This window comes from Mustelus asterias, chromosome 19 (assembly GCF_964213995.1).
Source record: "Mustelus asterias chromosome 19, sMusAst1.hap1.1, whole genome shotgun sequence".
NCBI classification, from domain to species: Eukaryota; Metazoa; Chordata; class Chondrichthyes; order Carcharhiniformes; family Triakidae; genus Mustelus; species Mustelus asterias.
Genome location: NC_135819.1, coordinates 1,568,766 through 1,591,395, shown reverse-complemented (window position 1 = coordinate 1,591,395; position 22,630 = coordinate 1,568,766). Strand labels below are relative to the sequence as shown.

The 22,630-nt window shown below is 47.4% G+C and overlaps 1 protein-coding gene across 2 annotated transcripts in view; it reads right to left on the bottom strand.

Moving 5' to 3' along the window:
- Positions 1 to 22,140, bottom strand: part of LOC144507679 (adhesion G protein-coupled receptor E3-like) — a 61,429-nt gene extending 39,289 nt beyond the window's left edge. The window contains exons 1-7 of one of the 2 annotated variants that reach the window (XM_078234859.1): positions 21,924 to 22,140; positions 21,432 to 21,513; positions 11,841 to 11,897; positions 9,657 to 9,800; positions 8,196 to 8,345; positions 7,032 to 7,136; positions 2,862 to 2,950 (exon numbers count right to left, since the gene is read on the bottom strand). In XM_078234859.1, coding sequence (XP_078090985.1) covers positions 2,862 to 2,950; positions 7,032 to 7,136; positions 8,196 to 8,345; positions 9,657 to 9,800; positions 11,841 to 11,897; positions 21,432 to 21,462 — 576 coding nt within the window. In that variant the 5' untranslated portion in view covers positions 21,463 to 21,513; positions 21,924 to 22,140. The remainder of the gene's footprint in view (positions 1 to 2,861; positions 2,951 to 7,031; positions 7,137 to 8,195; positions 8,346 to 9,656; positions 9,801 to 11,840; positions 11,898 to 21,431; positions 21,514 to 21,923) is intronic. The other variant, XM_078234861.1, reaches the window with a different exon arrangement.
- Between the last annotated feature and the right edge of the window lie 490 nt (positions 22,141 to 22,630).

The window sequence follows — 22,630 nt, the reverse complement described above, 5'->3', positions numbered from 1 at the left end:
CAGAATCTGTTCCAATTATCCACGTATCTGAAACCCTCCCTCCTACACCATCCCTGCAACCACATGTTTAACTGCACTCTCTCCCTGTTCCTCAACTCGCTATCACGTGGCACCGGCAACGTACCAGAGATGACCACATGTTTTGTCTTGGCTCTCAGCTTCCAGCCCAGCTCCAGAAATTCCTGCTTTAAATCCCCGTCCCTTCTCTTACCTATGTCATTGGTACCAATGTGTACCACGACTTGTGACTGTTTCCCCTCCCCCTTCAGAATCCGAAAAAAACGGTCTGAGACGTCACGGACCTTGGCATCCGGTAGGCAACATACCATCCGTGAGTCTCTTTTGCTGCCACAGAACCTCCTATCTATCCCTCTAACTAACGAGTCCCCAATAACTATTGCCCTCCCGCTCTGCCCCTTACCCTCCCGAGCCACAGAGACGGACACAGTGCTGGAGATCCTCCCACTGCGGCTCACCACTGGTATGCCATCCCCCTCAACCGTATCCAAAGCGGAATACTTGTTGCTAAGGGGAATGACCACCGGGGATCCCTGCACGGACTGCTTCCTCCCAGCCCCTCTCACCGTCACCCATCTGTTTTCATTCCTCGGAGTAACCGTATTCCTAAAGCTTCTGTCTATGGCCACCTCTGCGTCCCTAATGATCCTAAGTTCATCCAACTCCAGCTCCAGTTCCCTAACACGGTTTTGGAGGAGCTGCAGATGGGTGCACTTCCCACAGATATAATCAGTAGGGACACTGTCGTCGTCCCTCACCTCAAACATAGTGCAAGAGGAACATAGCACTGCCTGCACACCCATCCCCTCTAGATACCTTGCCAGTACCAGGTAGAAACAGCAAAAATGAATTAAACTCACCCCTGCTCGTCCTGTCCCCGAAGCCCTGTGAGCCAAAGCCTTATAGCTTACACTCTGCTTCCCACTCACTCAAGCCCTGTGAGCCAAAGCCTTATAGCTTACACTCTGCTTCCCACTCACTCCACTGCCCGCTCCCGACGCTACCCGCTGTATACTGCAGCCTACCTTTTATACTTCGCGCGCTTAAAAAACCCTTCCCAGACTCCTTAGCAGTCCACTTCCAGTTTTCACTTTAAACTTCAAATACTACTGCAAAAGTAAAGGCCAAAAAAAACACACACTAGCTGACTAATTAAATAAATAAACAATTCAATTAATCTCTCACCAGCACTGCTGCCTCCAATCACTCCCTCTCAGCTTGCTCCAGTGGAACAATGAGGGGGAACCTCCCAGGTAACTGACTTTTAAAGTTAAAATAAAAACCCTTCCCAGACTCCTTAGCAGCCCACTTCCAGTTTTCACTTTAAACTTCAAATACTACTGCAAAAGTAAAGGCCAACGCAGAGTGTTCTGAACTCTTTTTTCTGCTGTTTACTTCCTCTCCTTCAGTGAGGTGCCAGCTCTTATTAGGGATGACGTTCTAAGGAGACCAGTAACCCTGCACATTTCCTATGGCCAATCCCCCTAATCTACACACCTTTGGACACTAAGGTACAATTTATCATGGTCAATCCACCTAACCTGCACACCTTTGGACACTAAGGGGCAATTTATCATGGCCAATCCACCTAACCTGCATATCTTTGGACACTAAGGTGCAATTTATCATGGCCAATCCACCTAATCTACACACCTTTGGACACTAAGGTACAATTTATCATGGTCAATCCACCTAACCTATACACCTTTGGACACTAAGGGGCAATCTAGCACAGCCAATCCCCCTATAATGTTGGATATGTACTTGAAATGGAAAATATCACAGGGCTAAGAAGTAAGAGCAAGGGGAGTAGGACAAATTGGATAACTCTTTCAAAGAGCTAGCATGGGTACAATGGGCCTCTTTCTCTGCTAGATGATCCTATGACTCCATAAGTCCATATTTCTAGAATTCACAATGAACAACAGGTTCTGAAATTAGCCGACAGCTCAATTTTAAAATTCTCATCCTTGCTTTCATATTCCACCATGACTTTGCCTCTCCATATCTCTGTAACATCCTCTAGCCCACATCCTTTTGGGTTTCCTGTACTTCTTCAGTTCTTGCCTCCTGAACTTCCCCACTTTATATTGTTTCCCATTGACAGCCGTGCTTTTAGCTATCGAAACTCCAGAATTCCCTCCCTAAACCTGTCCATTCGTCTTATTGCCCTTTTCCCCTTTAAGTCACTCAAACCTACCACTTTGTCCAAGCTTTTGGTCACCTGTCTTAATACTCCATGTGACTTGGTGACAAATATTACCTGATAATGCTCCTGTAAAGCACCTCAGGTTGTTTTAGGGCGTCACAGTGGCACAGTGGGTTAGCACTGCTGCCTCACAGTGCCAGGGACCCAGGTTTGATTCCTGGCTTGGGTGACTCTGTACGGAGTCTGCACGTTCTCCCCATGTCTGTGTGGGTTTCCCCCGGGTGCTCTGGTTTCCTCCCACACTCTGAAAGATGTGTTGGTTAGGTGTATTGGCCACGCTAAATTCTCCCTCAGTGTACCCGAACAGGAGTGTGGCAACTAGGGGATTTTCACAGTAACTTTATTGCAGTGTTAATGTAAACCTAGTTGTGACACTAATAAATAAACTTTAAACTTTACGACACTCGATAAATATAAGTTATTGTTTTAGCGAATGAATGCTCATTAGGATTCCCTTTTGAGGTATTTGAATGGGGCTGATAACCTGTCACTTGGCTGAAGATCTCCATTCAAATAGTGGGGGAGAAGATTTTCACACAAGGGTGTTACTTTGCTTTATCAGTTATCAGGTTGTAGAGTAAATTCAACACTATAGACCTTTGTGAGAAACCTGTGTGAATAAGTATTACAGTACCTGCTGCAATCCATTTGGTTGTTGGGAATAACACTGGTCAATGATGGACTGGTTCTTTAAGAGGGCAGCGAGACATGTCAAAAACGGACCTGCGACAGGGACAATACTAAATTAGCAAACTGTGCCCCGTTAAAGTGGCATTCCAAAATAATATTTAGAATAAATGACAAAAACATTTGTGAGAATTATAAAGGATTTTTAAAAATTCGCTCATGGGAATTGGGTGTTCTCTGGCTGGGCCAAAATTTCTTGCCCATCCCTAATTGCCCTTGAATAAGTGGCTCGCTTGGCCATTTCCGTGGGAATTTCAGACTCAACCATGTTGCTGTGGCTCTGGAGTCACATGTAGGCCAGACCAGGTAAGGATGGCAGATTTTCTTCCCTAAAGGACACTAGTGAACCAGATGGATTTTTATAAGAACATAAGAACATAAGAAATAGGAGCAGGAGGAGGCCATCTGGCCCCTCGAGCCTGCTCCGCCATTCAATAAGATCATGGCTGGTCTGATAGTGGGTTCAGTTCCACTTACCCGCCCGCTCCCCATAACCCTTAATTCCCTTAATGGTTAAAAATCTATCTATCTGTGACTTAAACACATTTAACGAGGTAGCCTCTACTGCTTCATTGGGCAGAGAATCCCAAAGATTCACTGCCCTCTGGGAGAAGAAGTTCCTCCTCAACTCTGTTCTAAATTGACTCCCCCGTATTTTGAGGCTATGCTCCCTAGTTCTTGTTTCCATTGTAAGTGGAAATAACCTCGCTGCTTCTACCCTGTCTAGCCCCTTCATTATCTTATATGACTCTATAAGATCTCCCCTCAACCTTCTAAACTCCAATGAGTACAGGCCCAGTCTACTCAATCTCTCCTCATAAGCTAACCCCCTCATCTCCGGTATCAACCTGGTGAACCTTCTCTGTACCCCCTCCAAAGCTAATACATCCTTTCTTAAATAAGGGGACCAAAATTGTACACAGTACTCTAGGTGCAGCCTCACCAGTACCTTGTACAATTGCAGCATGACCTCCCTGCTTTTATACTCCATCCCCTTCGCGATAAAGGCCAACATTCCATTTGCCTTCTTGATTACCCGCTGCACCTGCAAACTGAGTTTTTGTGAGTCATGCACAAGGACCCCCAGGTCCCTCTGCACAGTAGCATGTTGTAATTTTTCACCGTTTAAATAATAGTCCATTTTACTATTATTCCTTCCAAATCACACTTACCAACGTTATACTCCATCTGCCAGATCCTTGCCCACTCACTTAGCCTATCCAAATCTCTCTGCAGACTCTCTGTGTCCTCCACGCAATTTGCTTTCCCACTCATCTTTGTGTCATCTGCAAACTTTGTTACTCTACATTCGGTCCCCTCCTCCAGATCGTCTATGTATATGGTAAATAGTTGAGGCCCCAGCACCGATCCCTGCGGCACGCCACATGACAATCGTTCCATGTTCATCATTAAACTTTTAATTCCAGATCTTTAACTGAATTCAAATTTGACCATCTGCCGCGGTGGGATTCGAACTCAGGTCCCCAGAGCATTACCCTGGTTCTCTGGATTACTAGTCCAGTGATAATACCACCACGCCATTGCCTTCCCTGAGCTTAAGTATGGAAAATTAATTATTAGGTGGGTTTTGTGGTATAGAGGGTGAAATTTTATGACTTGACCTTCCTTGATCTCAGCCAAGGCACTGGCTGTTGACCTCACCCAATGCTAACCCCCCTCGCCTTCCCGCCACCACCACACCACCACCCCCCTCTCCTCACCAAGGTCTGGGAGTTTCCTGCTGCGTTGCGCAGCCTATTCCCTCACTGACTACATTGGCTGGGTCATTGGGGAACCTCTCTCTCTGCCTGAGTAAATGGTTCCTAAATTATGGTGATGTGGTGGCACAGTGGGATACCTAATACCAGGCGATAGAAGCTAAAAACGAGTGAGTTAGGATTGAGAGCAGAGAAATTTGGGTGTGCCCATCTTTGGGAAAAAAGGGACATAAGTAATATGATGGGCGGGGGGGGAGGGTGAGTTGGTAGCAGCGATGATCAACACGGCAGTGGGATCAGTGAGTTAGAGAGTTTTCTGACTGCTCCTCTTGTCTCTACGTTTGGTGGAGACAATGGCCTAGTTGTATTATCGCTAGGCTATTAATTTAGAAACTCAGCTAATGCTCCGGGGACTTGGGTTCGAATCCTGCCATGGTAGCTGGTGGAATTTGAATTCAATAAAAAATATCAGGAATTAAGAATCTACTGATGACCATGAAACCATTGGCGATTGTTGGAAAAACCCATCTGGTTCACTGATGTCCTTTAGGAAGGAAATCTGCCATCCTTACCCGGTCTGGCCTACATGTGAATCCAGAGCCACAGCAATGTGGTTGACTCTCAACTGCCTTCGGGCAACTAGGGATGGGTAATAAATGCTGGCCAGTCAGCAACGCCCACATCCCATGAGAGAATAAAAAAAATACTTGCCTTGCCTCCTCCTGCATTGGGCCCTTTCAGGATAGCCTGTTAGGCTAGATGTAACTTTGACAAATGTGGTTTTCCTAAGTGCAGCCCACTCTAGTTGCCTCACCTAACCTCCAGTGAGGTTGGGGGGGCCCTCAATAAAGCATTCAGCCTTTAATTTGTATTCGCAAAGGAGCCAATGCCTTTTTCAGGTGTGAGCACCTCACGCCGAACTTTGACCTCATCAATATATGGAGGGGGGAGCACACTTCTAGCTCAAAAGCCCTTTGCCCACCCTGCTGAGGACTTAGAAGGCCATTTGACACCTGAAAAATTAGTGTTGCTTAGACACATTTCCAGACCAAGTGATGAGTTGACACAGTGGTTAGCACTGCTGCCTCACAGCACCAGGGATGGGGGTTCGATTCCCAGTTTGGGTCACTCTCTGTGCGGAGTCTGCACATTCTCCCCGTGTTTGCGTGGGTTTCCTCCGGGTGCTCCGGTTTCCTCCCACAGTCCGAAAGACATACTGGTTAGGGTGCATTGACCTGAACAGGTGCCGGTGTGTGGCGACTCGGGGAATTTCACAGTAACTTCATTGCAATGTAATGTAAGTCTTACTTGTGACTAATAAATAAACTTTACATATTCAGTAGATGATTGTGTGGCTTCATTTGGACAACGAAGGAGTTGAGGATAGAATAAGAAGGTGGTCTGATCTATATGAACATACATATGAATGCATGAATTAGGAGCAGGAGTAGGCCACTTGGCCCGTCCAGCCTAGTCCACCATTCAATAAGATCATGGCTGATCTGATTATAAACTCAACTCCACATTCCTGCCAACCCCCAATAACCTTTCATCTCCTTGGTTTCTCAAGAATCTATCTAACTCTGCCTTGACGTGTTTTGCAGCGGCGGAGATGCCCAATGCGGGATCTTCTGTCAACTGGCTTACCCTGGTGGGGGAATCACTGTCAGCGGGAATGGAAGATCCCATTGGCGGGATCAACAGGAAAATCCCAGCCTCCGCTCCCACCACCTTTTTAGGAAGAGAGTTCCAAAGGCTCACAGCTCTCTGAGAGAAAAACATTCTCCTCATCTCTGTCTTAAACGGGCAACCCCTTATTTTAAAAGAGTGACTCCTGGTTCTAGATTCTTCCATTTGTTCACCCTCTGTTCATCCGTTCAAAAGCCCCCTCGCGTACATGTGTAAGAATGTACAGCATGGACACAGGCCGTTCGGCCCAACTGTTCCCTTCAAGAAATGAAAATGGGTGCCCAATTATTGTTTCATGAAAATTTGTCCCCTCTAACCTCATTCATATTGATATTATTCTCAATTTCACTTCACATCAATTAATACTGAACCATTGGATTTACTTGGGGTGGCATAGTGGTTAGCATTGTTGCCTCACAGCGCCAGGGACCTGAGTTCAATTCAGGCCTTGGGTGACTGTGTGGAGTTTGCTCGTTCTCCCCCTGATTGTGTGGGTTTCCTCCGGGTGCTCCGGTCTCCTCCCACAGTCCAAAGATGTGTAGGTTAGGTGGATTGGCCATACTAAATTGTCCCTCAGTGTCAGAGGGATTAGCAGGGGTAAATATGTGGGGTTACGGGGTAAGGCTTGGGTGGGATTGTTGTCGGTACAGGCTCGATTGGCTGAATAGCCTCCTTCTGCACTGTAGAGATTCTATGATTCTATGACTTACTCTGGGTTATCGCTGATCTTGGGCTAGAAATACAATTGAAACTTCCGTTGATGTTGTGGCAAACAGTATCTGGACTGCAGGGGTCTTGGAGGCACTCATCAATATCTACAGTAGAAAAGAGAAACACTGTCAACACACATCGCTGGATTCTGTGGCATCTAGGGCAACTTTCAGAGTGTTTAACCCTTTCAGCAACTGCAGAGGAGGCACTGTAATTGGAGCCACATCTACGTGGTGCATAGAACCAATTAGACTACTACAACTCAAACACATGGCCAGGACATCTCTACCGAGTTCGAAACAAAATGGTAACATGTAAGAAAGGCCACAGAGCTCAAAAACCCGTTCTGAGGGTATTTTGAACTCTTGTCAACGGTGTAAAATAGGTGATATCAGATTGTTCACCCTCTGCTCATCTGTTCAATAGTCCCCTCACGTACATGTGTAAGAATATATAGAACAGACACAGGCCATTAAACCCAACTGCTCCGTGCTGATCTTTACGTTCCACATGAGCCTCCCCCCATCTCACTGCAAACATATCCTTCTATTCTTTACACCCTCACCAACACATTCTCCGTCTCCCGGAATACATTAGGGAAATTTATTTCAGATGTGTGGCCGTTTTGTGATTAAACGAGCTGTACCTTTGATGTGCAGCTCCAACAACACTCACAAGACTTGACGCCATCCAAGACAAAGCAAGACAGATTGGCACCCCATCTACAAACATCCACTCCTTCCACCAGCGACACACAGCGACAGCAGTGTGTACCACCTACAATATTCACTGCAGGAACTCACCAAGATCCCTTCAGCAGCACCTTCTAAGCATATGACTGCTACCATTTAGAAGGACAAGGGCAGCAGACGCATGCGAACACCATCACCTGCAAGTTCTCCAAGCCATCCATCATCCTGACTTGAAATATACCGGCCATTCTTTTATTGTTGCTGGGTCAAAATCCTGGGACACCCTCCCTAACAGCACTGTGGACTGCAGCGGTTCAAGGCGGCGGATCACCACCACCTTCTCCAGGGCAATTGAAATGGGCAATAAGCGCTGGCCCATAATGAATTGAATGAATAAGAGAAAAAAAACCTCTGTTGAGCCTCTGCAAGAGAAGTGAAGAAACTGGGACCTGATCTCAGTACCTTCCTTACCTTTACACCCAGCGCCATAACCAGTGAAATTAGTCTCACCGGAGACTCGAGCAAATCCTCTGTGGCACAGGCAATAGAATCCTCCATTTGTATTGTGACAGCTCGCTTCACTGCCACACACTGTTTGCATGTTGCAACACTCATTGTAATCTGCAACAGAATATTGGGACACATCAACACAGCTTCCGTTTGGCCAGAACACTTGATTAAAAGACATCGGCACAGGGAAGTGGAATGACCGACTTTACCTCCGGTTACCACTCACCAAATGACAGCCTTGTGAACTCAATCCAGGCAGCTACATTCCGCACTTCTATATTTTTCACTCAATTACTTAGAATCCCTACAGTGCAGGAGGAGGACATTTGGCCCATCAAGCCTGCGCTGATAGCAATCCCACCCAGGCCCGTAACCTCGCATATTTACCCTGACACTAAGGAGCAATTTAGTACTGCCAATCCACCTAACCTGCACATCTTTCAGACTGTGGGAGGAAACCGGAGCACCCGGAGGAAACCCACGCGACATGATGCAGACTCCACACAGACAGTCACCTGAGGTTGGAATTGAACCCGGGTCCCTGGCACTGTAACCTGGTGTTGTTAAACTTCTTACTGTAAGGCAGCAGTGCTCACCACTGTGCCACCGTGCTGTGCTTCAAGTTGCTCGGCCATAAGGTTTGGTAAGGTGCTGTGTTTAGGAGTACTAACGAGTAGAAGTTAAATACAGTTGTATAAAACTCTGCTTTAAAACCTTCTCATTCAATGGTGGGACTAAACCTCAAGAATATACATTGGGCGAGATTAGGATTATATTCACTGGAGTTTAGAAGAGTGAGAGGGAATCTCATAAAAATTTCTTCACTCAGAGGGTGGTGAATGTGTGGAATTCACTACCACAGAAAGTAGTTGAGGCCAAAACGTTGTGTGATTTCAAGAAGGAATTAGATACAGCTCTTGGGGCTAAAGGTATCAAGGGACATGGGGGGGGGGGTGGGGGGGGGGGTGGGATGGAGGCAGGATCAGGATATTGAATTTGATGATCAGCCATGATCGTAATGAATGAGGGAGCAGGCTCGAAGGGCCGAATGGCCTACTCCTGCTTCTAGTTTCCATGTTTCTATGAGGGGCTGCTGTTGCAATGACCCATAGCAGCTTTGAGGTAACCATGGGCGAGTCAGCCAGGGTTTACCACAACTCGACGTTAGGCAACAACCCTGGTGAGACAGTTATGTGGAGACATTGGGTGGTGAAAGCATGGTCCCAAGGCCATAGAATAGACAGCTAACACTCACCGACCAGGGTCAAACATGAAGATTGGCCACTAGGTGAGGGTGACGGATATATGGGGGAGTGGGGTGGGGGTGGAAGGGGGGCGGTTGAGTGGGAGGGGAGGAGAGGTTGTTAGCAGCTGGGAGCACCAGACTGGGTAAAAGTCAGTCAGCGCGATTTGTACGTTTACCTTTACAAGAGTCCACGGCAGCACTTATAACTGTATTATCTTCAGTCGAGTAATATCCATTCTTACAGGTACAGGAGAAGCTGTCAGCGAAGTTCCGACAGACCTCATTGGGCCCGCATGGTTTAGATAGACACTTATCCTCATCTGCAACAGACAGAAATGGCCGTCACACCCTTCAGCCCTCCCCTGTCCATGGTTTCAGCTCTCTCCTGGAATGGGGGTAGATGCATTGACAGCGGTGGGGGGCAATTTCACGCCTGCAATCACCGTGAGCGCGAATGGTGACGTGGAAGCAAAATCTCCTGACAATCGGAAAGCGAGATTCTTGCCAGTGAGATCGTTTTCTCCGCCACCTTGCCAGAGATGTGACGAGGTTCCCACCCAGAAAGGGCAGAGCGCTCATTTTAATACATTTTAATACGATTAGCAGGCTTCCCCGCCACAAAATGCCCCCACATTCAGAATTCACCCCATGTTGTCGAGGTTTACAGGTTTTCTTTAAAAACGTGCAGCAGTCGAAAGGAACGCAGTTAAGGAAAGTGCCTGGTATTAACCATAGCGTGTTGTGGAGATGCCGGCGTTGGACTGGGGTGAACACAGTAAGAAGTCTCAGAACACCAGGTTAAAGTCCAACAGGTTTATTTGATAGCAAATACCATGAGCTTTCGGAGCGCTGCTCTTTCGTCAGATGGAGTGGAAATCTCAGATTTCCACTCCATCTGACGAAGGAGCAGTGCTCCGAAAGCTTATGGTATTTGCTACCAAATAAACCTGTTGGACTTTAACCTGGTGTTGTGAGACTTCTTACTGTGTTAACCATAGCTTCAGAGGAGATGGTGGCATTGTGATTACATCACTGGGCTAGCAATCTAGAGGCCAAAGCTAATGGTCTGGAGATAAGGGCTCAAATCCTACTATGTAGCTGGTGGAATTACAATTAATTAAATTTGTTAAATTATAAAGGTACCAATCACTCATAAGGAATTGGGTAAACATGTTGTGGGTTAAGTTATTAAGATTAGATACATGGGAGCAGATATACAAAGGAAGAAAGCTTCAAGGCATCAGAGTTGTGCAATGTGCTCTGCTAAAGAAAAAATGAAACTAAGCCTGGATTGCATGACATGTTTCCCATCCAGTGATGTCTTGCTGCTACCTCTTAGAGGCATTTTACAACAGAAGTGAAAGCTGGTATCAGTGATGGTGATCATGAAGCTGCCGTTGGTTGTTGTAAAAACCAATCTGGTTCACTGATGCCCCTTTAGGGAAGGAAACCTGTCAGCCTTACCCGGTCTGGCCTACGTGTGACTCCAGAACCGCAGCAATGTGGTTGGCTCTTAACAGCCCCCTGAAATTGGCCCAGCAAGTAACTCAGTTCGAGAGTAATTAGGATGGGCAACAAATGTTGGCCTTGCCATAATGCCCACATCGCATGGAAGAAAGAGGAAAAATGAAGCTGTGTGAAGGGAAAGGTTGGGACAGAATAAATGGAACCAGATGTTTCCAATGATTGACGGACATGGAATGAAGGGAATTAAATTTACAATCAAAACCTTTTTTTAACACAAAGTGCCGTGAGGCTGTGGATTGCACTTACTGGAGTTATTAAGTGAAAGAGAGAGCACGTCAACATTTAGGAATGGATGGTTTAAAGAAGGATTAAGGGTGAAATGTAGAAATAAGACAAGCATATGAAATTAGGACCACTGCTCATGTGGAGGGCTAGCACCAGGTCTAGCTGACTGGGCCGAAAGGGCTATCCACAGATGGATGGGCAGATAAAGGGATGATGAACCAAATAGATGAATCTGTTGATGAACAAATGGAAGAATAAACAGATGGGAGCTTTGCTGCAGGGAAAGGGATGGATGGATTGAATGGATAACTGGATGGTGGATGAATGGATGGCAACATTTCTTCAAATCATAAAGTCACAGAGCTTTACAGGACAGAAAGAGGCCCTTCGGCTCATCGTGTCTGTACTGGTCATCAAGCACCTATGTCTTCTAATCCCATTTTCCAATTGAGTCACACAGAATCGTGCTTTGGGTTGTTATTTGACTTCGCAAAGTGAGCAAAAGCCTAATGAGTAACTGTTTCAAACTTCTCTCTGGCTGTTTTTCCTTGTAAGTATTAAAGTTTTCAATGCACATTATTTAAAAAATAAAGCGTGTTTCAACTTACCAGCATATGCTGTACCTGGAGAACATCCCTGGTCCCAGCCACTGCAGAAATACATCACTGGGGTGGGGGAATGGGGGGTAACACAGTCTCATGAAATGTGACAATATTAAGCATTAGAATTTCTCTGATGATATGCACAAGACAATGAAAACAGTTTACCAACCCTTGATAAAAAACTGACACTAACAGGATTAGATTGTGCAAAGAAAATTATCCCCCTTGATTAAAACTTACTCTTCTTGTCCCCGCCCAATAAATGCTAACCCTTCGCTGAGGTATGCCTCGCTCATTTCCTGCTGGGATATGCCTCCCTCACTGCCTGCTAGGATATGCCTTGCTCACTGCCTGCTGGGATGTGCCTCGCTCACTGCCTGCTGGGGTGTGCCTCACTCACTGCCTGCTGGGATGTGCCTCACTCACTGCCTGCTGGGATATGCCTCACTCACTAGCTGCTGGGATATGCCTCACTCACTAGCTGCTGGGATATGCCTCACTCACTAGCTGCTGGGATATGCCTCACTCACTGCCTGCTGGGATGTGCCTTGCTCACTGCCTGCTGGGATATGCCTCGCTCACTGCCTGCTGGGATATGCCTCGCTCATTGCCTGCTGGGATATGCCTCGCTCACTGCCTGCTGGGGTGTGCCTCGTTCACTGCCTGCCTGGATATGCCTCGCTCACTGCCTGCTGGGATATGCCTCACTCACTAGCTGCTGGGATATGCCTCACTCACTAGCTGCTGGGATGTGCCTCGCTCACTGCCTGCTGGGATATGCCTCACTCACTAGCTGCTGGGATATGCCTCGCTCACTTTTGGATGAGGTATTAAACCGAGGCTCCCCCCCGCCTCCCCCCCGTCGTGTACTGCCAACCAGCGGGCACCTTGGTGGCATAGTGGTTAGCACTGCTGCCATGCAGCTGTAGGGACCCGGGTTCAATTCTGGTTGCGGTTGACTGTCTGTATGGAGTTTGCATGTTCTCCCCATGTCTGCAAGGGTTTCCTCCGGGTGCTCCAGTTTCCTACCACAGTCCAAAGATGTGCAGGTTAGGTGGATTGGCCATGCTAAATTGCCCGTTAATGTCCAAAGATGTGCGGGTTAGGTGGATTGGCCATGGGAAATGTGTGGTATTATGGGGATGGGGCAGAGGGCCTGGGTAAAATGCCCTTTTGGAGAGTTGGTGCAGACACAATGGGCTGAATGGCCTCTTCTGCACTGTAGGGATTCTATTCCATGATTCAACATCACTAAACCAGATTCTTTGGCTGTTACCATGGGATCTTACTGCACATATATTCTCTGCCAAGGTTTCTGCATTACAACAGTGACTTCAAAAAGTACTTTATTGGCTGTTGAATGTCTTAAAGTCAGGATAGACCCCGAATAAATGCAAGTTCTTCCTAATATTTGGTATCTTCTGCCATCTCCAGGTACGACCCTATCAGCAGTGAGCGAGAACAAGTTTGTCAACTGCTGGGTAAAGCAGCCGAAATCTACTTTTGCCCCAATGTTCATACAATGGGCACATTCTGTCATTCTGGCAGTGGGAGGTGTGAGGGTAGGGGGGTGCCCTTGATAGGCTCAGAAGCGGGCAAGTTTGTCATGTTTCCCTTGGGGTACCGGGGCCAACCAGTGCAGTCTGCGCAGCCAGGGATCGAGTCTGGGGCCTTCCAGCCTGTATGGGCAGAACACAGCACGAGGCAGTATATTTCCCCTACAAAGTACCATTGTGGTTTAGCCTGTGGCAGGAAAGAGGATGGTTCCAGCAGGGATGAAGAACTTCAGTCCACAAGATAGATTGGAGAAGTTGGGACTCTTCTCCTTGGAGAAGGGAAGGCCAAGGGATGATTTGATGGAGGCATTCAAAATGACGAAGGATCAGGAGAGAGTAGATAGGGAGAAACTGTTCCTACTCAGAGAGCCGGTGCATACACCAAGGGCCGAATGGCCTCCTTCTGCACCGGAACCATTCTGTGATTCTGTGATCAAACTCATTTTAGCCTGCAGTCATGGTATAAACTATGATAACATATTTACAGTACAGAATGTGGGGTGGTACGGTGGCAGAGTGGTTAGCACTACTGCCTCATAGTGCCAGGAACGTGGGTTCAATTCCAGCCTTGGGTGACTGTGTGGAGTTTGCACATTCTCCCTGTGTCTACGTGGGTTTATTCCGGGTGCTCCGGTTTCCTCCCAAGGATGTGCAGGTTAGGTGGATTGGTCATGCTAAATTGCCCTTCGTGTCCCAAGATGTGTAGGTTAGATGGATTAGCCATGGTAAATGTTTAGGGTTACGGGGTTAGGGTGGGGGAAAGGACCTGGGTAAGGTACTCTGTCAGCGAGAGTCGGTGCAGATTCAATGGGCTGAACGGCCTCCTTCTGCACTGTAGTGATCCTATGAGAAACAGGCCATTCAGCCGAACATATCAAGGGGAGCTGGGGGTGTAGTGGTATTGTCACTGGACAGTATTTCAGGGACCCAGGGTGATGCTCTGGGGACCTGGTTCGAATTGTAGTCAGTGCAGACTCGATGGGCCGAATGGCCTCTTTCTGTACTGTAGGGTTTCTATGATCATTCTATGATCTATGAATCCCGCTACAGCAGATTGTGAAATTTGAATTGAATAAAAATCTGGCATTAAAAGTCAAATGATGACCATTAAAAGGTTGTCGAAAAAGCCCCATCTGGTTCACTAATTTTCCTTTAGGGAAGGAAAACTGCCGTCCTTACCCAGCCTGGCCTACATGTGACTCCAGAGCCACAGCAACATGGTTGGTTCTTACAATGCCTCCTCAAGGGCAGTTAGGGTAATTAGGGACGGGCAACAAATGCCCACATTCCCTGAAAGGATAAAAATAAATCCATGTTGATCCGGGGAGTTCCCTCAGTGTCCTGGCCAAGCCTTGTCACACAAACACAGATTATCTGGCCGTTAGTACATTGCTGTATGTGGGAGCTTGCTGAGTGCATATAGGCTTCTGTGCTTCCTCTGATGTTACAGTGATTATGCTTCCAACTGCATGTTAAGGCAGTGATCATGAACGGCGCTATATATAAATGCACATCCTTTAATGTTTCTCCGCTCCCTGCTTCTCACCCGCCAACATCTGACAGTGTTGTTCTGCATATCATATCATGACTTATTGCAACAGTCCCGGAGGAGTTGAAACATTGGACTCCCGGATGTTTCTAAAGGATATTTACAGCAGCTGCATTTTATCTGCAAGCTTTTGTGGCTTCTTGTTGATGCTTTGACCCTGTGACCTAGACAGTTACGCACAAACATTGGTAGGAGCAGTTCTGGGAACACATATGGCTCACAGAGTGCACACGCATGGGCCTGAATTTCCTGCTCAGCGGACACGTGTGATTGGTGGGACAGGAGCTGCCACGTTGACCGTTTTGCCCTCGAGAGCCCAAAGGGTGTGATATCACGCTGGCGGGTCAATTAAGGGTAGCCACCGCGAAACGCAACCCCTCTCCCTATTGCAGAAGGGCTGGTGGCAGTGGCAGGAGCGTAGTCCCTATGGGGGGTTTAATCACAGCTGAGGGAGAACAGGGAAGACATCCAGGAGCTGGAGGAGGTGCAGAGAGCTGAGCAAATAGAACACCGTGATGGCAACAGCACCCGGTTGACAGGCCTGGTGGGTGGGCATTGCAGGTGGGCACTCTGCCCCCTCCACCCCTCCCCACCCATCTGTTTCTCGAGTGAGGGCCTGCACACTCCCAAAGAGGCAGCGAGTGCCAGGCGGGGCATCCTCATGCCATGCAAGAGAAGGCCACCTTAAGAAAAAGCAGAGGTGGTCAGAGTGCTGCGCTGTACTGTATCCAGTGCCAAAAAAGGTTCAATGGTCTGATGCGCTTGGCAAGGGTGTGTATCGGGCTGGCATGGCACAGCGTGGTGAACTCTGGAAGGGCGGTCATCCTGATCAGCGCTCTGGGGTGTAGAAGTCAGAGTAACAGAAGGCACAGGTCACAGATACCTGTGTGTGCTAAGGATGTAAAATGGGGTCAGAAACCCTGGGTCCGTCTAAAGGTCAGAGCACAGGACAAAGTTGCAGGTGGCGGATGGAGTCATTAATGGGTGGCACGGTGATACAGTGGTTAGCACGTCTGCCTCACAGTGCCAGGGACCCGGGTTCATTTCCGACCTTGAGTGACTGTCTGCGTGGAGTTTGCACATTCTCCCCGTGTCTGCGTGGGTTTCCTCCGGGTGCTCCGGTTTCCTCCCATAGTCCCAAAGATGTGCAGGTTAGGTTGATTGGCCATGATAAATTGACCCTTAGTGTCAGCGGGATTAGCAGGGTGAATATGTGGGGTTACGGGGATAGGGCCTGGGTGGAATTGTGGCCGGTGCCTCCTGTGGTATTGGAGCTTGGACTTCTTGAGGTTTATTTATTAGTGTCACAAGTCGGCTTACATTAACCGTGCAATGAAGTTACTGTGAAAATCCCCACTCCGGCGCCTGTTCGGGTACACTGAGGGAGAATTTAGCACGACCAATCCACCTACCTACACATCTTTGGACTGTGGGAGGAAACCGGAGCACCCGGAGGAAACCCATGCAGACACGGGGAGAATGTGCAGACTCCACACAGACAGTGACCTGGGAATCAAACCTGGGTCCCTGGTGCTGTAAGGCAGCAGTGCGAACCACTGTGTCATCATGCTGCCCAGGTAGCTGGGTGGCTGCCTGTACAATCTGGCAGCAGGATAGTGGCGCCTTTTGTGATACCGTCCACCTTGCTGGCCCTGCCTGCACCTCCCCTCCTGCAGGTCTCTCCCTGCGTCACTGCCTGCAGGCAGCTGACTTTCTCCCCCTTCAGCCCTTCTCCTCTTTCTGCTCAGCAGAGTAGACAACCCCCATCTGCTGAAATGCAGGTGGCACTGCCCCGCGCACTGATAGCAGCAATGACTAACAGGATTGACTAAGAACCCTCGGAACAAAATTAAAAAGCAAAGACTTCAGATGAAGACAGAGGCAAAATCTCGAGAAATCTCAATGACACAGACACACAACGTCACCGACACAGACACACACAGACGCACACAGACGCACACACGCACAGAGACACACACGCAAAGAGACACACACTTACATGGATACCCACCGACACAGACACACAACGGCACGGACTCACACATATGCACACATGCACAGAGACACACACTTACAAGGAAACACACCCACACAGACACACAACATCACAGATACATACACAGACACACACATGCACAGAGACTCACACTTACATGGACACATGCACACACAACACAAATACACGCACATAGATACATACACTCGCACACACGCCAATACAGACACACACACAGACACACACACATACATACACACACCGACACAGACACAAACCCACATAGACACACACATGCACACAGACACACAAACGGACACACAAACCCACATAGACACACACACGCACACAGACACACACTTACACGGACATGCACCCACACAGACACACAATGACACAGACACACACCACACAGGCAAACACCAACACAGACAGACATGCAAACACATAGGCACAAACCCACGCGGACATGCACCCCTGCAAACGCACACTACATAGATACGCACCCAGGCTTGGATGACAGTAGGTGAGATTTTATGGCCTCACTCATCCCGAAACTGTAAAAACCCACCTGAGGTCAATGGACCTTTCCATGGTTCACCCCTTGCTCACATCGATTCCTGTGGTGGGTGGGGCAGCAAAATTCCGGCAGGGAGTCTCTCCACTGCGGCAAAAATGTCGGACAAGCTTGAAATTGTAAGTCCCGCCCCTGAACATGGCACGTCCTATTTTCTCCAATGAGTACAGGCCCGACCTACTCAACCTCTCCTCATAAGGAAATCCTTCCATTCCCAGGATCGACCTAGTGAACCTTCTCTGGACTGCTTCCAATGCTGATATACCTTTCCTTAGATAAGAGGAACAAAACTGTTCACAGTATTCCATGTGTGGCCTAACTAGTGCCTTTTTTGGTTTTAGCAAGACTTCCTTGACCGTTGGTCATCTTGTCCTCGCCTTGTCAACTCACTGCCCTGCCACTGAATCTCTGCTCCTGCCACTGGTGAGGCAAGGGATCTGACCTGGTGTTGGATGAATAGGAAGCAGACCTAGCTGTTATGTTCTATCCAAGTCTTGAACTACAACCCTTGGCTTGCCAGGTCATCTCCTGCTTCCAGGGGTCGATTGCATTGTACCCACAACAGAGGCATATATAAAGAGATCCCGATGCACTTGAGTATAACTGAGAGGTGAAAGATGATGACGTAACAAATACTTTAGGGTTGCCAATGATCTAAGTGTTTTAAGTTCCAAAAATTACTAATACCAGTTTTGACCAGTTGGGCCTGTTTATGGGCGGTCAGTCTAATGGAACACCATGCAGCCAACAGTTGCACATTTCACTTAATGCTAACATCTTATTCCCACAAAGAGAAAATAAATCAAGTAGCTATCAGTGCATGAATTTCAAAATGTTTATTCCCTGTGAATATGCCCAATATTTAACATAGAACATAGAACAGTACAGCACAGAACAGGCCCTTCGGCCCACGATGTTGTGCCGAGCTTCATCTGAAACCAAGTTCAAGCTATCCCACTCCCTATCATCCTGGTGTGCTCCATGTGCCTATCCAATAACCGCTTAAATGTTCCTAAAGTGTCTGACTCCACTATCACTGCAGGCAGTCCATTCCACACCCTTTCTGCAAAAGAAAAGTGGTTAAATATCCTATCCCTAAGGACCTTTTCTGGAAATGTAAATTGAGTTTGTGTCTTTATATGCCCTGTTTGTGAACAGAATTCCCACTCACCTGAAGAAGGGGCTCCGAAAGCTTGTGTGGCTTTTGCTACCAAATAAACCTGTTGGACTTTAACCTGGTGTTGTTAAACTTCTTACTGTATCTAACAGAAGACAGAGGGTGGTGGTGGATGGAAAATTTTCAGACTGGAATCCGGTTACCAGTGGAGTGCCACAGGGATCAGTGCTTGGTCCTCTGCTATTTGTAATTTTTATAAATGACTTGGAGGAGGGGGCTGAAGGGTGGATCAGTAAATTTGCTGATGACACCAGGATTGGTGGAGTAGTGGATGAGGTGGAGGGCTGTTGTAGGCTGCAAAGAGATATAGATAGGATGCAGAGCTGGGCTGAAAAATGGCAAATGGCGTTTAACCCTGATAAATGCGAGGTGATTCATTTTGGTAGGACAAATTTGAATGTGGATTACAGGGTCAAAGGTAGGGTTCTGAAGAATGTGGAGGAACAGAGAGATCTTGGGGTTCATATCCACAGATCTCTGAAGGTTGCCACTCAAGTGGATAGAGCCGTGAAGAAGGCCTATAGTGTGTTGGCGTTCATTAACAGGGGGTTTTAGTTTAAGAGCCGTGGGGTTATGCTGCAACTGTATAGGACCTTGGTGAGACCACATTTGGAATATTGCGTGCAGTTCTGGTCACCTCACTATAAGAAGGATGTGGAGACACTGGAAAGAGTGCAAAGGAGATTTACCAGGATGCTGCCTGGTTTGGAGGGTAGGTCTTATGAGGAAAGGTTGAGGGAACTTGGGCTTTTCTCTTTGGAGCGGAGGAGGTTGAGAGGAGACTTGATAGAGGTTTATTAGATGATGAGCGGGATAGATGTTCAAAGACTATTTCCTCGGGTGAATGGAGCGGTAACTAGGGGGCATAACTATAGGGTTCATGGTGGGAGATATAGGAAGGGTGTCCGAGGTAGGTTTTTTACTCAGAGAGTGGTTGGGGTGTGGAATGGACTGCTGCAGGGATAGTGGAGTCAGAAACTTTAGGAACATTTAAGAAGCTATTGGATAGGCACATGGAGCACTTCAGGATGATAGGGAGGAAATAGCTTCACCTGGGTTTCAGACAAAGCTCGGCACAACATCGTGGGCCGAAGGGCCTGTTCTATGCTGTACTGTTCTATGTTCTATGTTCTAAACTGTATCTCTCTATTTCATCGATGTCTCCGGTTCTTCATGTTAGTGCTCCTCTTATTTTGCAAATTCATCACCCTCCACGTTCTGACGCTTGCATCCCCACTGTCTTCACTCAAGATCCATCAAATCCTCAACTACAATGACTTGCTTCTCCTGCACTAGAGAGGGTGCAGAGCAGATTCACCAGGATGTTGCCTGGGCTGGAGAGTTTCAGCTATGAAGAGAGGCTGGTTCGGCTGAAGTTGTTTTCCTTGGAGCAGATAAGGCTGGGGGAGGATCCGATCGAGGTTAGAAAATTATGAGGGACATGGATAGGGGAGATAGGAAGAAACCTTTCCCCTTAGTAGAGGGGTCAATAACCAGGGGGCATTGATTTAAGGTCAGGGGCAGGAAATTTAGAGGGGATTTGAGGAAAAACGTTTTCAACTCGGGTGTGGTGGGAGTTTGGGACTCGCTGGCTGAAAGGGTGGTGGAGGCAGGAACCCTCACAACATTTAAGAAGCATTTAGATGAGGATTTGAAATGCCACAGCACACAAGGCTATGGACCAAGTGCTGGAAAATGGAATTTGAATAGATAGATGCTCGGTGGCTGATGCAGACACAATGGGCCGAAGGGCCTTTTTCTGTGCTGCAAAACTCTATGAGGGGAATTTTCCTGTCCTGCTCATTTCGGGAATCGTAGTGGGTGAGGGGCGGAACATCGGAAGGTCCGTTCACCTCTGGTGGGATTTTCTGGTTTTGAGGTGAACGCGGCTGGAACATCCTGCCCTATGTGTCTATGACCCTCTCAAAGCTGTGTGAAAGAGGTACAGAATTGGAGGAGTGTAGAGATCTTAGAAGGTTGTAAAACTGGAGGTGGTTACAGCGATAGGGAGGGTCACTCACTCTCCTGATTTACCTCGTCATTCCTTTCAACCATGATGACACCCAACACTTCACAGGGGTAATTCCACACTCTTGACCAGAGAATCCGAACTGAACGTGTCTCAGTGATGAGGCTTGAGAAAATTGACCTCAAGCACCCCAAGTGCAAGTAGACCACAAGATATATGAGCAGAATTAGATCATTTGGCCCATCGAGTCTTCTCTGCCATTCGATCATGGTGATAAGTTTCTCAACCCTATTCTCCTGCCTTTTCCCCATAACCTTTGATCCCCTTACCAATCATGAACCTATCTATCTCTGTCTTAAATACACTCAATGACCTGGCCTCCACAGCCTTCTGTGGCAATGAATTCCATAGATTCACCGCTCTCTGGCTGAAGAAATTCCTCCTCATCTCGGTTCTAAAGGGTCGTCCCTTTACTCTGAGGCTGTGCCCTCGGATCCGAGTCTCTCCGACTAATGGAAACATCGTGCCCACGTCCACTCCATCCAGGCCTTTAAGCATTCTTGATTACCCCTCATGAGCCTTGGCTCCTCACTTATATTTCTCAACTAAAAAAAAAATACAGAGACAGTCCAACCAGTCTCTTTCCAGCTCATAACCTGCCATCCCCAACCAGATTACAATCAACAAGACAAAATGGTCAAAGGAAAGCAACACATTTACTGTACCCTGAAAACATTTGAACAGTTAAACGCACAATTTGGTCGCTAACTTACTGAGAAACGCCAAATGATGACCATTTTTCATCTTTCTGAGTCCAGTGCCTACTGAGGGAAGGGCTCATCGGATCATTGAGGACTGCAGGTATTCGCAAAGAATTGTATTAGTATTTTTTATAACGCTTATAAATATTGAGTCATGTCAAAAACAAACCATTCTTGGATTGTGCTGAGGCTATTAGTCTGACTATATTACACCTTTCCCCTGCCCCAAGAAGAACAAACCCGAAGAACAAACACTGAGAAAATAAATCACCTTCAGAAACATAAGAGCTCTCCAGAAGCTGTTACGAGAGTGGAAAATTAAATGTTAGATAATGAATGACCATTAAATCACTTTAAACCTCCCTTGGACAATTCCACAAAGAATGTCTAGGTCTTGACGTTGAGCAAGTAGTCTTTCTCCAAACGTATCGCTCTAAATTAGCAGTTCTCCAACTGCAATGCATAACCCGGCTTCTGTTGAGGTTACAATGAAATGTTACTCACCTCTGCATGTGCCTGTGGTTAACCTTAACCGTTGGCTCCAAGGTCAGACCTGATGAACACTTACAACACGAGCAAAGATGTGGGGTATCTCTCACTGGCCTACAATCGATCTACTGGCTCTGTTCAAAAAGAATAGACCAGCGCTTATTGAGAAATGTTCATGTGTCTCCCCCCCCCCAAGTCGCTTCACATACAACGGACTGCTCCAAGTGCAGTCACGGTGGTGACGTCCGTCTAATGGGTGGGGCAAACACCTTGTTGTTCTGTAAGTTGTAGTAAATTATTCAACCACATCCATTCTCAGCACTTCTCCAGCTGGCTGTCTCACCAGATAGACGGTTTGTTGACAGTAAATTGTGGTGTCTGTTGGCACCGTCCATACTAGAAGTGGCGATGTCAAGCGGCAAGGCACCGGCTCATCACCCTGCACCCCTTCACTTCCCCTCGTTTTCCCCTTCCTGCCTGAGATGGAGAATAGTTGGGAAACGGATAGTCTGTTCTGCCTGTTCGGTGATCTAACCATCGCACAAGCAGCATAATATTTGTAGAAACATAGAAACTAGGACAGGAGTAGGCTATTCGGCCCTTCAAGCCTGCTCCGCCATTCATTTTGATCATGGCTGATCATCAAATTCAATATCCTGATCCCCCCTTCCCCCCCATATTCCAGGCGATAGGGCAGCTAATCCCCTTGATTGGCTGATTAA